Raw genomic sequence first — 17767 nt, 5'->3', positions numbered from 1 at the left:
GAAGAGTCTCAAGAAACCTCTAAAACACAAAATAGAGATATTATCAAAAAGAAAAATCCTTCCTAATTTGGTGGGACAGCAGTTTGAATTAGTGCTTACAGCACAAAGAAGTTAAATCCAACTTCAGCTTCCAATGTTCAACCAAAGAAAATGAACAGGTGATTCGAGTATCTTGCCTTCTCATCAAAATATTGCAACCAGGGGAGGGAGAAATGAGGTTTAGAGCTATTTTTCAACCATTTATACCATTACCAAAAGTTACAGGGAGAAATTCACTCTGCGAAGAACAAGGATAAAAGAGAAATGACAAGCTTACAATGAATTTAACTGTTCCCACTTCCCTTAGCATCAGAAGTATTAAAAACTTCATTATTATATGTCGTTATTTATTGTTTTATTGCTCTATTCCAACAATTATTACCTGCTTTATCAAAAAAACTGCTTTTCAACCTTGAATCCAACTCTTTATGGGGTTTGTCCAACTGTTTTTCACGTTCATAAGTTAGGTCTCTATTTTTCTCCTTTCCAGAAAATGTCTCTTTGCTGTTTTCTCTTACTAGACTAAAATCTTTCGGTATTGATTTAAAGACAGAAACCTGATCAAACTGTTTGGGAAAGTCTTTTTTTAATTTATTTTGAATCTGTATTTCATTTTCATTGTCTGATTCATGCTGTGTGACTCTTCTCTCTACTTCCAAGCTATCATCAGTATGAACTGAAGAAACAAGATTGTCCTTTGAACTAAAATCCTGTTCATCCTCATTGTCACTACCAACGACTGGAATTCCTGCAAGATCCCCAGAGTTCAAAAAATAATCATCTTCATCCAGCAATGAATTTTCAGATCCTGTTTGATTCGGCATTCCATAAGACATGCTGTCAAGGGTAGGAGTTAAGTTGTGGTCTATATCTTCAGACATTTCTGTATCCATGATACCACCACCTTAAAAAGTAAAATACTGTTTAGACAAATGATAATGCTAAAGTTGACCACATTTATAAGGCCTGTCTGGTATTTAAACAAATATTTATATTTTTCTTTCCAAACAAAATATAGATATTATTGCAATATTCAATTAACAGTTTGAGACGGTGTGACATATTTGACTATCCCTATGTGACAGATAAGGAAACAGGGACCTAAAACTTGAGAAACTATTTTTAGTTAGGAAGAAAGGCAATGTGATACAGAAAATAGTACCTACTTTAGAATCAGACATACCTGTGTTGAAATCACAGCATGATCACTGAAAATCTGTGACCCTGAGAAGTAAACTCTCAGGTTTCTTTTTCTATAAAGCAGTGTAATACTAACCTTGGAAATTAATTTATAATGAGAATTAATGGTAGTGTATATGAAGGACCTACTAACGGAGTGACTGATACACAGAAAAGAATAAGAAAGTGACAATTACAGCTACTACAATGATTATTCTGGGGACCTAATATTAGAACTCAGGTAGGTCCCCTGGTCTCAGAATCCCAATTTCTCTGCATTAACTCTAATAAACACAGCAGTTAATGTTTACAATAATAATATTTAAACATTAAAATAAAATTTATTCAAGCTAGAATAAATTTAACAAACTGTTTACTAGTCAAAACTGTGTGCTCAAGTCTCTCTTATTCCAAAATAAAACCAAAAAACCCTTCAGGCCTTGTATTTCTCTTGCCCTCGTTCACCTTTCCTTCAAAGTCAAACTTCTAGGGAAAAAAAAAGTCTACATTGTTTTGTTTTTATTTCATCTTAATCGTTTGAACGAATTCAATCTGGTTCCCAATTTTGCATTTGAAATGCTCTCAAGAAAATCATCAATGATCTCCTAATGGTCAAATCCATTATGATTTGTGCAGCAAACCCATTACAAGGTGTATTGCTCCTGGATAAAATTCCTTTGGTTTCTTTGACACTGTATTTCTTCCTACCTTTCTAATCAGCCTATTAATTCATTTCATTCTCTTCTTCCCATATGCACTCAATATCAGCTTTGCTCGAAGATTCTAGTTTTATTCTCATTTTATACACTTGGACTATTTTATTTATCATCATAGCCTTGACTTTTGCTGCTGACCTCCTAAATACTTTAGCTTAGACCCAAGAGTCAGATTTCTATATTTTTATAGGTCCCCTCTAGGGACCTCCAACTTAGTACCTCTAAAACCAAACTCATCCTGTTTCCATTTCAAGCATATGCTTCTTGCATTTCCCGCACCTAATTAACAGTATCACCAAACCAGAAGTTTGATCAAGACAGAAAAAGAGAACACTCCAATTTTCCCTCCCCCGTGGACAAATTCTCTAACTCCATCTCCTCCACTTAGCGCCATTCTAACACCCACATCTCTTCCTGCTGACAGTGTATTAAATCCAAATCCACACAGTTATTTAAGAAGCAACCATATTCTTACAAACCCTAACCCTGAACTACATTTAATTGGTCCATGAGCAGCCAAACTGGAACTGATAGAAACACACAGTGAACCTAAACAGTAAAAGTATTAGTGGCACCAACACAGCCTTGCTTTTATTTGTCCCTGAAGCCCATATGAAACCTTCAATGTGGCTGGTTCTTCAAATCACTCCCTGGATTCTATGATCCAGGATAAATTCCTCTTTTTAAGTTGATCTGAGTTAGATTACTACTTATAATCAAGTCTTAACTGATACAGGGTCCAAATGAAAGCATTTGTCAAGTGGCCCTTCTCCATTAATTAAAAACAAACAAACAACAATTATCTTTCTAAACTATAAATCATTCTATATTATACTTTCCTTTAAAACCTTTCAACAGCTCCCCAGTGCCTCAAGTACTCATTCATTCGGCACATACAGGGTAGGGCAAAAGTAGGTTCATAGTTATTCACATGGAAAAAAATACAGTAACTAATAAATGATAACAAGAATAAACTGTGTTTAAACCTACTTTTTGCCCCACCTGTTTTTATTAGAAAACCACTATGTAGTAAGTACTGTGATGATAATCCCCCATCACAGAATTAGAAAAACAGACAAATAGAGAAAATAATCACCATTTTTACTTAACAAATAATTGAAACAACAGATGTAAAATCTTAGAAATACCTATGACTTAATTTCACATGGTATGCCACAAAGAGAGAAGCAGGGAGGGAAGGCATCACATAGTGTTACATTCATTGTACTGTTCTTTCCACTGTTCTATTTATTTAAAAATACACATAATACTATTGAAACAAGTGGCAGGAGCTACTGCAGAGCACTGTGGTTGCCATGTGTAGTGGTGTGCACTGAGGTGGTGGGCAAGCACTGTGGCTGTGGGCCTGGCCATGGCACAGCAACTCTACCGGGAAAGGGGCATCACCCTGTGTGGGAGCACCGATATCATAGCCAAGTTCTTCTCATTTGGCATCAACAGCATTTGTCCCTCTGAAACCTTTACTCAAGTGCAGAAATAAGAACTCACCTCGCTTGTAACTATTGACCCTGAGCTCATGAAATACCTAAATAATGTGGTAGAACAACTAAAAGATTGGTTAAACAAGTGTTCAGTTCAGAAACTGGTGGTATGCATCCCAAATACTGGTGAGGTCCTTGAAAGGTAGCAGTTTGATAGTGACAGTGACAAGAATGCCAAAGATGACAGTATACCCAAAGTCTCAGAAAGCTCTCCAAGATGAAATTTGCTGATTGATCAGACAGGACTCAGCTACAGTGACACTTCTGCCACTGTTAGAAGTTTCTTGTTAATTTTATCTGCTCAACTATAGACAAATATTTGGTTGTACCTGAAATGTAGGAAGAGTTTGGGACCACAGTTCATTACCACTTCAGAGCAAGTTCATCTGCATACCTTCACTGCCAAAATCCAAAAAGTAACAGCATGGTGGCCTACAAAATCCCTGTCCAAGACTGAAGACAAACCTAGAACAATAATGTAATTCACAAATGTGTGTTTCCTGAAACCAAGTCTACTATAGTTTGTGTTGTATTTCACGGATGAATTACTAGATGGGGAAAACTTAACATTACACTTTACCTAAACTGTACATAATTGCTCCATTTTCTGGTACCTGTTTGACTTTCCACAGAGTTGGTATAGTTTTTTATATACTGTTCAGAAGGGAACCAGAAGATTACATCAGCACTGTAGTATCAATTTTTTGAAGGTGGTAACTAGATGGAGAAACCTTTGCTCTAAAGCTAAATGCCTTTGCAAATCAGACCTTTTGGTCAAGTAGCTAGACTGAGAATATAGGTAAATATAAAACACAGCAAAAAAAGTCTGAATATTTAGAATCTTTGTTTAAGTCCTAAAGTAACTGATAACCCACAATAACAAAATATTGCTGGTAGGTCCTTTTGCCATTTATTTCATTTGTACAGTTTCTATATTGAAAAAAATCTCCAATTATTTGACTTAATATATGTAACTTACACTTACAAAGCTATTGCTATTCTGTTTAAGTTTCAGTAATACAGAATTCTTAGAAGTGTCTTTGTATTTTATAAAATCATGTTTTAAATGACAATGATCAAGTTAAATGTGCATGTTTTTAAAAAATTTCTCATAATAATAGGTTAAGGTGAAAATAAAAAAGAGGTCATTAACACACACACCCTATGTATAGTGTAATAAATCTATCAGGCTATAAGCAACTAAAGGTCAGAGTTAGAGGCTTCTCTATACAACAGATTTATCCTTAATACCAGATCACATAACATGCTCAGTAACTGTTTAATGAATGGAAAGAATACGTTTTTCATGTGGTCAGCAGTTTAATCTACATTCCACAGCAAATGGGAAAATATTAAAAAATAATATTGCTAGCAACTTTCAAAATTTCTACATTTAAATTCAAAATCTCGTATTGGAGGAGCCAAGATGGCGGAGGAGTGAGTGGAAGTTACATTAACTGCCTCCCAGGACCAATCTGGAATTACAACTAAATTGTGGAGAAATCACCTGGAACAACCAACCTTATAACCTTTCTCTTAAGAGAGTAACCTTATAACCAAAGACAGACAGGACTCAGCTTCAGCACAACATGACTGGCAGGGAGCGCGGTGGAGATGCAAGAGGGCTGGCTGAGAGTCCGTGGCAGCAGCTGAAGTGCTGGAGGGATATTTAAGCAGCCAGTTAGAACTCCCTGACAAGTGTGGGGACTAAGTTGGATTCCCAAGCCTAGAGCACCAGAGCCCGAAAAGTACAGAGATAACATCCAGCTGCAGAAAGTGGCAGGGTTGCTCTCTGCCAGAGATGGACAGCTGGAGACACAAAGAGCTGTTTAAAGGGCCAATGCATAAACTTTGATTTGCAGGCACTTACCCTGGGCTCCAGCAAAAGGTGTGTGTGGATGGGGGGAACAGAGTAGACTACAGATGATTGAGAGACTAGGGATGGAGGTTTTGGGGACAGAATTGAGAGGGTAGGGATCCCAGGGCTGAATCATGCTCTATACTGCAGTGGTCGTCAGGCTCAGGCAGACCACTCCCCTCTGAGTGGCTGCAGACTGACGGGAAACAATAGCCCCACCCCCAGGAGGGATTATGCCCAGCCTTGTGGCGCTTAAGCCTGACTGCTGAGTGCAGGGTGACTAGATTAACTGAAGGAGTCAGCCACAGAGACTAGATCCCTGGGAGTCTAGATCAAGCTGCCTAAGATCAGACTGAGTCACCATCTGACATCACCAAAGGTGGATACAGAAAGAAAAAACAGTGGTAAATACTAGATGCTACCAAGAAGAAATCTACTATGGTCTTCTCCATGATTTGCGAATTTTTCTTTCCTAAATAGCTTTTTAACATTCATTTTTTTGTCCAAGTTTGTGCTCTTAAATCACTAGATTTTATATTATGGTTTATTTCAATTCACGTGTTTTGCCCTCCCTTCTCTTACCCTGTTTTACCTTCTTTCCTCTTATTATTTTTGTTTTAGATTGTGTTTTCTCTTGTTACAACTTGTTTCCATTTCATACTCTTACTTTCTCCCCCAGCCAGCCTTTCAAAACCAATTTTCTTGTCAATAGTTATCTCACATCCTTTCTCTCACTCTTAAATAACCCGTGTTCTCTCTGTCCCTTTAGCCATCTTTGCTCACTGGCTGTGGATAGGGTATTTGTTTCATTTTTCCAATTTTATCTCTAGATCTTCACTAATTTTGTATTTCAAATCTCAAATCTCATTCCCCTTTCATACTCCTTTTTGTCTCAAATTTTAATTTTGCCCTGTCTTAGCCTGTTTTTTCTTTTCTTTTATCCTGCCCTTTTTTTTTCTTTTTTCGTTTCAAATTTTAATTTTTCCCTTAGTTTGGTTTTCATTCCTTACTCTTACTGTTCCCTCTTCCTCATCATCTCAAAATCACTTTCCCTCTCCTCTAGACACCTCTTGAGCTTTTCTTTCTTTCTCCTTTCCCTCTTATTCCCTTCCTACCTATATTAATTTTAGCTCACTTGTTGATAGTGCTGTGATAAATCTTTCTCTCCAATTTGGTTCCTATTTTTTTAATATTTACTTTTTTCCCATTTTTTCTTTCACTCTCACTTTATTTTATATTATTTTCTTTTAATTTCTGCTTAAATCTAATACAATATGCTCCCCTTTACTTACTCCATTCCTCCTTCTTCATTCCCTTTTTTATTTATAATGTAAATTTTACTTTTTCTCTTCACACTGTCCAGTTCCCTACTCTTATTACTGCTCTTCCCTCTATCATTTTTCTTTTATCAGGTCATCTCATATTTGCTCTCCTTTCTTGTAATAGTCTTAATTTCTTTACACCCTTAATAAGACTGGTTCATTTGCTGTCAATAGTGGGATTGCAGGAAGGAGTTATTTTTGCGGCTGTGGGTTTGTCTCCTGGGCTTTGTGATTTTGTTCGGGCAGCACCTGCACAATAGCACACAAGATGTGGTGGATGGAATGACCCCTGGTCAACCAGCTGGAAGAAAGGACCCACCAAGAAACAACCGAACAATCAGAACCCAATTACAGCCCTGGCTGGTGTGGTTCAGTGGACTGAGTGCCAGCCTGCGAACCAGAATGTCGCTGGTTCGATTCCCAGTCAGGGCACATCCCTGGGTTGCAGGCTGGGGGTCCCCAGTTGGGGTTGGGTGTGTGAGAGGCAACTGATCAATGTATTTCCCACATGTTGGATATTTCTCTCCTTGTTGCATGTTTCTCTCTCTCATTTCCCCTCTCTCTAAACATAAATAAATAAAATCTTAAAAAAAAATAGCAATCACATCCAGAGAACCAACATAAACAGCATAAAGGGCATCCTGAGAATATCAAGTTCAAGGAGATCAAGGAGACTGCACACTGAATCACAAAGCTCTCCTACCACAGAAGTTCACACCACAAAGACAGGAAGTCAAAACAGATCAATTTAAGAAGAAGCAAACAAGAAGAGTCTCAAAAAAAAAAAAGGGGGGGGGAGACAAAAAAACCACCCGCAATCAAAAGGAAAGAAGGAATCCCCAGAAAGAGTGCTAAATGAAATTGAGGCAAGTCAACTATCAGATATTGAGTTCAAAACAATGTTTAAAAGGAGGCTCAACGAACTCAGTGAGAATTACCAAAAACTACAGGGAAGATCCAAGGAACTTACTATAAACTATACCAACATGAAAAAGGACACAGAAACTATCAACAAGAGCCAGGAGGAAATGAAGAATACAATTTCTATATTGAAGAATGTACTAGAAGGAATCAAAAGCAGGCTAGTTGGCACAGAGGATCTTCAAAAAATTAAAAATAGAACTGCCTTTTGACCCAGCAATTCCACTGTTGGGAATACACCCTAAGAATCTCAAAAGACCAATTCAAAAGAACCTATACATCCCAATGTTCATTGCAGCATTATTAACAATAGCCAAGTGCTGGAAGCAGCCCATCAGTAAATGAGTAGATCAAAAAACTGTGGTACATTTACACAATGGAATACTATGTAGCAGAAAGAAAGAAGGAGCTCCTACCCTTTGCAACAACATGGATAGAACTAGAGATTATGCCAAGTGAAATAAGCCAGGAGGTGAAAGACAAATACCATATGATTTCACTTATAAATGGAACCTAACCAACCAACCAAACAAGTGGGCAAAATAAAACTAGGGACATGGAAATAAAGAACAAACTGACAGTGACCAGAAGGGAGAGGGAGGGGGATACCGAAGAAGAGAAGAAGGGTCAAGTCAAGGAACACGTATGTAATGAACAAGAACAACAGGGGCCAAGGGGAAGGACTGAAGTGGGAGGGGAGGCAGGAAGGGGAGAGCAATGGAGGAAAATTGGGACGACTGTAACTGAAAAATTAAAAAAATATTTTTAAATGCAAAATAACTTAAGTATAATAAATTTTGATATCTATACATTGTACCTCAGATTTAATTAAATTTCACTTATAATAGTGTAAGAAACCTAAAATATATAGGGATAACAAAATATACACAAGACCTGTATTCTGAAAACTATATAACATTGCTAAGAAAAATGAAAGATCTAAATAAATTGAAAGACATTTCTAATAGTATACACAAATAAAATCAGTAATACTAATACAGAAATAAATATTAATATTTAGTATTAAGACATAAATACATATAAACATATAAACTAATAGAATGTAATAGAAATTCCAAAGAGATTCCAATGTATACAGAACTTAAATGTATCTGAGTGGTACCAATTCAGTGATGAAAACATTTATATTTAGATGAAAAGATGAATTATTTAACATAGTAGCACAATCATCTAAAAAAAACTTACAAACCAATCTTATCCTAACTCCAAAAATATATTTCAAATTAAATAATACTTAAATGCTAAAATATAAAATAAAAAGCTTTAGAGTAGGTTATAAAATTTTATTAAAAGGCATTAAAGATTTAAATGAATGGAACACATACCAGGTTTATAGATAGGAAGACTCAATGGCATCAACATGCCATTTCTCTCTCTCTCTCTCTCTCCCTCTCTCTCTCAATTTACAGATTTAAGACAATTCCAATCAAATTCCCAACAAGATTTTGTTGTTACCTGATTTTGTTTTGTTAGGGACTTGGCGAGGTATTTCTAAAATAAATAGTGGCAAGAACAGGCAAAACATTCCTGAAGAACAATTTACAGGGATGTGAACCATCAGATTATCAAGATTCAGTACATAACTAAAATAACTAAAACAACATGGTACTGGCACAGGAATAAAAGTTAGTCCAATGAAACATCAACTGAGAACATGGGGAAAAAACCCAAAGTTTAATTTTGTAGATCACTAGGAAAAGGAAGTAGTATTTGTAAATGGTAGTAAAACAATGTCAGCATTATGAAAAGAAATAAAATTAGTTCCCTAACCCAAACCATAAAAAAGTTAAATCTAGGATAATTCAAGAACTACATGTAAAATGTAAAATCAATCAACATTTTAGAAGTTAATATCAGAGGTCTTTCTGACCAACCTCAGCCTAGAAAAGATTTTACTAAATATAATGGGGGAAAAAAAGCAAACCATAAAGGAAAATGCTGATACATTTTTTAATCATTCAACTACACTAATTTCTGCTTATGCAAAGACTTTGTAAAAGCAAGTCATAAATTAGAAGTTTACTCTTCACAATATTCAGAGAACTCCTTTAATTAAGAAAAGACAAACTAATAGTAAGTGGGCAACAGATTTAACTGAAAAGCCATTTTGCAAAAGAAGAATGTGAAATGGTTAATAAATATGAAAATGTATTCAACTAAATTATTCATCGGGGAAATCCAATTTAAAAAAAAATGAATTCCATGTTCTACCCACCATATTCACAAAGTTTAAGTCTAAATAACATCAATATGAGCCAGATGCACACTGATCAAAACTCTAACTAATGATAAAAGTATGAATAAATAAAACTATTAGAAAAATAAGTTTGCATTTCTAGTAGAGTGTAGACCCCCTAGGCCTGAGCAATCACCTCCCCAAATATACCCAATATACCCTAGAGCAGTGATGGGTAAACTATGTCTGCACACCAAATCCCTATATAACTCATGTACAAAGAATGATTTTCACATTTTAAACGGTTTCAAATATATATATATATTTTTTTTTCTGACAGGTGGAAATTTTGTTAAATTAAATTCCAAATTCAGTCTCCATAAAGTTTTACTGGAAGAAAACATGTTAACTCCTTTATGTATTATTGTCTATGGCTGTTTTCATGCTACAAAAGCAGAGTTGAGTTGTTTCAACAAGACAGTATGATTTATAATAAAGTACTTACTATCTGGCTAGAAAGAGACTGTCAATCCCTATCTTAAAGTAACAGACCTATTTTTTGACAAAGGTCAACCATAAGAAATAGATTTTATAATAAATTCCATGCATAGTACTTTCCTGTATGTATCAAAAAACATAAAAAAGAATGCTCATAGAGGAAAGATTTGTAGTAGGAAAACTAGAAACATTAGGAAGTATACAGACAGTAAAATAAATTTAAAAATTGTGATATATTTTAAAAATAAGACCTAAAACAAAATTCATAGAAGACATAGGGGAAAAGATTCATCACACCAATTTTGGCAACGATTTCTTGGATATGACTTCAAAAGCACAGGAGACAAAAACAAATGGGACTACATCACATTTTTAAGACTTCTGCACATCAAAAGAATTCATCAACATAATGAAAAGCCAACATACAAAATGGGGAAAAATGCTCTGACAAAGGTTTAATATCCAAAATATACAGAGAACTCATAAAACTCAACACCAAACAATAAATCCAATTTAATATTGGCAGAGGACCTATAGACACCTCTCCCAAGACAACATACAAATGGCCAGCACACACATGAAAAGATGTTCAACCTCATTAGCTCTTGGGGTACGCAAATCAAAACTACATTGAGATACTACCTTATACCTGTTAGAATGGCTATTACCAAACAAGACAAGTCATAATAAGTATTGGAGAAGTTGTGGAGAAAAGGGAACCCTCATTCACTCCTGGGAAAGTAGACTGGTAGGGCCACTATGAAAAAGTCTGATCCTGACTGGTGTAGCTCACTGGACTGAGCATGGGCCTGTGAACCAAAAGATCCCTGGTTCAATTCCCAGTCAGGGCACATGCCAGGGTTGCAGGCCAGGTCCCCAGCAGGGGGCACATGAGAGGCAACCATACATTGATGTTTCTATCCCTATCTCCCTTCCCCCCCTCTAAAAACAAATAAATAAATAAGTCTGCCGGATCCTCGAAAAATTAAGAATAGAGTTACCATGTGACCTAGTAATCCCTCTCTTGGATATCTACACAAAAAACTTGAAAACATGTACTCACAAAGCTTTACGCACCACTATGTTCATCAGCAATACTCACAAGTGGCCAAGAGATGAAGGTAACCAAAATGTCCTTCAATAGAGGACTGGATAAAGATTTGATGTGTACACAAAATGGAATACTGCCGTTTGTGACAATATGAATGGCCCTTGAGAACATTATGCTAAGTGAAATAAGTCAGTCAGAAATAGCTAAGAACCATATGATTTCACTCATCTGGGATATAAAACTGAAACTCATGGACACAGATATGTGGTGGTTGCCAGAGGGTTAGGTCTGGGGGATGAAGGGTGGAGGGCGCCTAATACATGGTGGCAGAAGATGGTCTGACTTTAAGGTGGTGGGCACAAAGTGCAATATACAGATCTAATGTGTAGAGATATACACTGGAAACTTATGTGATCCTACTGTCAACCCAATAAATTTAACAAAAATTATTTTTTAGAAAAAGAAGTTGTAGCCCTGGCTGGTGTGGCTCAGTGCCAGCCTGAGAACCAAAGGGTTGCCGGTTTGATTCTCAGTCTAGGGCACAGGCCTGGGTTGTGAGGTCAGGTCTCCAGTAGGCAGCACATGAGAAGCAAACACACACTGATGTTTCTCTCCCTCTCTTTTTCCCTCCCTTCCCCTCTCTAAAAATAAATAAATAAAACCTTTTTTAAAAAGTTATAAACTTAAATAAATAAAGCGAGCAAGAAACTGTTTAGTTTCCAAGGAAGGGGAAAAACGGGAGAAAATACTTGCAAATCAACAACAAAAAACAAATAACCCAATTCAAAAAATGGGCAAAGGACTTGAATATACATTTCTCCAAAGAAGATGTACAAACGGTCCACAGACAAAAGATGCTTAACATCAGTAATCATTATAAAAATGCAAATCAAACCTACAATGAGATTATCACCTCACCCCCATTAGAATGGCTATTATCTAAAACACAGAAAGTAAAGTGTTACCAAGGACATAGAGAAACTGGAATCCTTGTGCCCTGCTGGTGTGATATAAAATTATGCAACCACTACTGAAACATTATGGCATTCTTCAAGTTCTTCAAAAAATTTAAAATAGAATTACTGTATCATTTCTGGGTACATATCAAGGACAAATGAAATCTGAATCTTAAAGAGGTATTTCCATCCTTACTACAGCATTATAAACAGCCAAGATACAAAGACAATCTAAAAGACAATCTATCATCAAGGGATAAATGAATGAACAAAATGTGGCATACTCCTACAATGGAATATTATTCCGCAATAAAAAGGAAGGAGATTCTGACATATGTTACAACATGGATGAATCTTCTTGAGGAGAATATATAATATATAACTACACATATATATATTAGTTATATAACATGTAACTATATATATAACTAATATATATAACAACACACATTAAGGATTTTTAACACATCATTGTTTATCATGGCAAAATAATGAAAACAATATGAATGCCTAAAAACAAGGCAAAAAATTACTTACTATACATCTCAACCATGGAATGTTACACAAGAGTTGGAGCTATCCCAGCTGAGGTAGACGAATATCAAGTACTCTTAAATGAAAGACGTAGAGAAACGTGTGTATAATAATCCCATTTGTTAAACAAATGAAAACTAAAGACCCTCAAAATCACTAAATAGATGCTTGTGTATATAATGATTTTATGAACACTAAAGAAAAATATAGAAGGCTACCTACAAAGCTATTGACATGGGTTATGAGAGGCTCTAAATAAGACCAATGACATGGAAAGGAGAGGCAAGGCCAAAGGAGAAGTGAAAAAGTTACTCTTAAAAAAATCACACACGATCAGATTCATGCAACTATGTTTATGTATTACAGGAAACAGTTAATGTTGTTAAAGATCCAAATACAGACCTATAGAATGATTTTTTTTAAACCATCTTCTGGTTTTGAAAAAATGTCCTATGACAGGATTATACACTGTGACAGCCGACTACATTTCCAAATATGGCTGCATCAATACCTCCATCTACATGCTTTTCTACAATGTGACCTTGACTCTTCTCCTATAAAAAAGGGAGGTCTGTATCTTCTCCTGAATCTAAGTAGGCTTGGGACTTGCTTGTAGCCAAGAGAATGTGGGGGAAGTTATGCTGTGTGCCTTCTGAGACTAGGTCAGAAAAGATGCATCTTCTACCTTATTTATAAAAAGAATACTGAAGGGACTTCCAGCCAAGATGTAGGTGTAGGTAGACACACTGTGCTTCCTCGCACAACCAAGATAGGGACAACAATAATTTAGAAACAGAACAACCAGAACTGACAGAAAATTGAACTGTATGGAAGTCAGACAACCAAGGAGTTAAAATAGACACGTTCGTCCAGACCAGTAGGTGAGGTGGAGTTGGGCAGCCAGGCGGAGAGGGGTTGAGGCACAAAGAGCAGTGGGACCGAGCGCATAAAGCATACCCAACGAGCAAGACTGCACTGGGAGGACCCTGGGCAAGGAGGTGGTGGCTGACAGATCCCAGGCTCAGGGTGGCAACCAGCAGACCCAGCAAGGCAGCCACTGTGAAGCAAGGCACTGCATGCAACCCAAGGTCCCAGCACCGGGAAATAGAGCCTCAGGGCACTGACTGAAAACACCTGTGGGGGGTTGAGGTGCAGGGAAAGACTCCCAGCCTCACAGGAGAGTTCGTTAGAGAGACCCACAGGGCCCTAGAACATGCATAAGCCCACTCACATGGGAATTAGCACTAGAGAGGCCCAGTTTGCTTGGAGGAAGCAGTGGAAGGGACTGAAGTCTGACAGAGAGCAGAGTAAGAACCATTGTTCCCTCTTGGAGCCCACCCCCACATATAGCATCACAACCCAGTAACTGGGTTGCCCCGCCCTGGTGAACACCTCAGGCTCCGCCCCTCATACATAACAGACACAAAAAGACCAAAAAAAAAAAAAAAAAGGCCCAAACGGAAGAACAGATCAGAGTTCCACAGCAAATACAACTAAGCGACCAAGAGATAGCCAACCTATCAGATGCACAGCACAAACCACTGGTGATCAGGATGCTCACAGAATTGGTTGAATTTGGTCACAAATTCGATGAAAAAATGAAGGCTACACTAAGTGAAATGAAGGAAAATGCACAGGGAAGCAATGGTGATGGGAAGGAAACTGGGACTCAAATCAATGGAGTGAAACAGAAGGAAGAAACAAAAAACCAAACAGAAAAGAATGAAGAAACAAGAATTCAAGAAAATGAGGAGAGGCTTAAGAACCTCTACAACATCTTTAAATGATCCAACATCTGAATTATAGGGGTACCAGAAGGGGAACAGGGAGACCAACAAGTGGAAAAGTTATTTGAACAAGTAATCAAGAACTCCCCCAAGCTGGCAAAGGAAATAGACTTCCAGGAAGTCCAGGAAGCTCAGAGAGTCCCAAAGAAGCTGGACCCAAGGAGGAACACACCAAGGCACATCATAATTACATTACCCAAGATTAAAGATAAGGAGAGAATCCTAGAAGCAGCAAGAGAAAAGGAGACAGTTACCTACAAAGCAGTTCCCATCAGCCTGTCAGCTGATTTCTCAAAAGCGACCTTGTAGGCAAGAAGGGGCTGGAAAGAAGTATTCCAAGTCATGAAAGGCAAGGGCCTACATCCAAGATTGCTCTATCCAGCAAAGCTTTCATTTAGAATGGAAGGGCAGATAAAGTGCTTCCCAGGTAAGGTCAAGTTAAAGGACTTCATCATCACCAAGCCCTTATTATATGAAATGTTAAAGGGACTTATCTAAGAAAAAGAAGATAAAAAACATGTACAGTACAATGACAGCAAACTCACAGTTATTAACCACATACCTAAAAAAAAAAACAAAAAAAAACCCAACTAAGCAAACAACTAGAACAGGAACAGAACCAAAGAAATGGAGATCACATGGAGGATTAGCAAGAGGGGAGAGGGAGGAGGAAAGAGTGGGAAAAGGTACAGAGAATAAGTAGCATAGATGATAGGTAGAAAATAGACAGGGGGAGGGCAAAAATAGTATGGGAAATTTAGAAGTTAAAGAACTTATGACACATGGACATGAATTAAAGGGGGGAATGTGGGTGGGAGAGGGTGTGCAGGGTGGAGGGGAATGAAGGGGGGTAATGGGACAACTGTAATAGCATAATCAATAAAATATATTTTTAAACAATAAAATAAAAAATAAAAAAAAGTACTGAATTACTCTTTTGCTCTTGGAGTCCTAAACCACCATAAATAAGCCTGACTACCTGAGTATGACATGCTATAAGGAAGACAAGGCAACAGGGAGACCTTGTCTCCTAGGTCAGGCTAGACATAAGCAAATAAACCTTCAGATTATTCCAACACCAAGCCACTGAACTTTTCAAATCTTCTCTACCAATATTCAAGACTTTGTGAGGCAAAAACAAAGCATCTCCAACACACCCTTTCTGAATACATAAGTCACAAAATCCATAAGCATAACAAAATTGTTGTTTTATACCACTAAATTTGAGGTAGTTAGTTAATCAGAATATACCAGTAATCAATCATAATGCAAATTCAAACTATGTTTTATCTTACACAATTTAGACAGTAAGCTCTAGAAAACTATGTTAACTGCCTTAAAACATAACAATAGTAGCCCTGGCCAGGTAGTTCACTTGGTTTGAGCACCATCCTACTACGCCACAGTTGCAGGTTCAATCTCTGAGCAGGGCACATACAAGACTCAACCAATGAATGCATAACTAAGTAAAACCACAAATCGATATACATCTCTCTCTCTCTATCAATAAATTTTAAAAAAATTTAAGCGACAATAGTGATTACAAAATCAAATTTCTAAAATATGCATGTTAGGTACTTAAAATTCTTCTGCAAAATAACTTAAGAAAAGCAGTCTTTTCTAATTAACTTAGAAAATACTTTAACATAATTAGGTTAAATTAACAAAATATCAGTAGACACCTGACTCTCATCCCTATATCTAAGAGAACATGTACTCTAGATGGTAAAAATTTTATTTTTTAGATCTTTTCATTGGAAAATGGGTGCACACCCTGTATTTGGAATTACCTTATATTCAAATATTTGCAACATACTTTCAACTCTTTATCAGATTCTCATACTATTGATCATCCTAAACTAAAATACACATACAACAACTTATATCTTCTTTTCAGTGTCAAAATTTCCCTGCAACCAATCAATTTTAATAATAATCTTGAAATATATATTGCTATAAATTGTTTGCATAACTACATAATATGCATTTTAGCAATACAAAGCAAAAATTAGTTGAGTCAATTTCATTCATTCAAAACATTATATAATCTGTTTAATCCAAAACAATTCTATGTTTATTAAACTAAAAAATTATTGAGAAAGTTGAAGTATTGTTATTTAATGTCATATCAGTTTTGTACCCATTTTTATACTCCTAAAGAAGACTTTAGGCTTTGGTGTCAACATTTTCAAAGATATTCCTTCACAATGTTGGAAGGACCCAAATAATACTCATCAATAGACCATGTAAACAGAAATATTTAAGTAATTCTGGGGTCAAAAACAAAACAAAACCAATGTTCAACTTATCAGTTCTTTCAAAATTGAGCTGCACTGATATATGATAATTAAAACACAAACTGCCATTGATACTGCATATGCAGACACAAAAACCTGCCATGGTTACTACTCAAAAAAATATTTCTAAGTTACTTTACAAAGTATTCCTTTATTTCTTGCAAATAATTACTCTTAAAATTCCTGTGATTCCAGTGAACTAAAGGGCAGCTCAGAAATAAGTAATGAAGGATTAAAAAAGGAAGAGCTTTGGAATTAGGTAAACCTACATAAAAATCCTGATTGCACCACTTGAAAGCTGCAAGATTTCTCTACACCTTACTTTTCCTCCTTAGTAAAATAGAGATGGTTGTAATATCTTCATCTAGAGAGTTGTTATGGAAGAGACTGCATAACTAGTAATTATTCTCCCCCTTTTCCTTACCAAGAGATCCTTCATTTTATTATTGGTAACAATGGACTAGCTAAAGGACTACAATTCCCAGTTTTCTTTGAAGTCAGGGTAGCTAATAAGATGTAAACCAAAGTACACAGGTAGAATTGATAGGTAAGTTTTTTAAGAGGCTGATTCTGTTAACAAGAGGTCCTTTTTGCCCTCCTGCCTATTCCACAACAGGCTGAAAACACAGTAGCCATCCTAAAACACCAGGGAATGGAAGTCACATGCTAATGATGTGACACAGAAAGCCAGAAGACCCCTGGGTTCCTGATAACCAGAGCCATCTCATCATTTGAGCTTCTTTTACATGAAAAATAAATTTCTATTATACATAGGTGAATCTAATCTACTAGTTAATACAATTATTGTTAGGATTTTTAAAAGATAATAAAAGGGGAGGAACCTAAAAAGTTACCTATAAACAATTGTATATTTATTCTTACATATTTAAATTTCAGTCACCTTCAAAGT

At 36.4% G+C, this 17767-nt stretch overlaps 1 protein-coding gene and 1 pseudogene across 11 annotated transcripts in view; one reads left to right on the top strand and one right to left on the bottom strand.

The window, feature by feature from the left end:
• The window catches only part of ZMYM4 (zinc finger MYM-type containing 4), a 142232-nt gene that overhangs the window by 60488 nt on the left and 63977 nt on the right, over positions 1-17767 (bottom strand). For all 11 annotated transcript variants that reach the window (XM_045858567.1, XM_045858569.1, XM_045858573.1 and 8 more), the window contains one exon: positions 422-943. In XM_045858567.1, coding sequence (XP_045714523.1) covers positions 422-943 — 522 coding nt within the window. The remainder of the gene's footprint in view (positions 1-421; positions 944-17767) is intronic.
• On the top strand, positions 3307-3893 carry LOC123831592 (annotated as a pseudogene).

Source organism: Phyllostomus hastatus, unplaced genomic scaffold, assembly GCF_019186645.2.
Source record: "Phyllostomus hastatus isolate PE091 unplaced genomic scaffold, TTU_PhHast_1.1 phas_scaffold_182, whole genome shotgun sequence".
Taxonomy (NCBI): Eukaryota; Metazoa; Chordata; class Mammalia; order Chiroptera; family Phyllostomidae; genus Phyllostomus; species Phyllostomus hastatus.
This window is presented reverse-complemented; position numbering and strand designations above follow the sequence as displayed.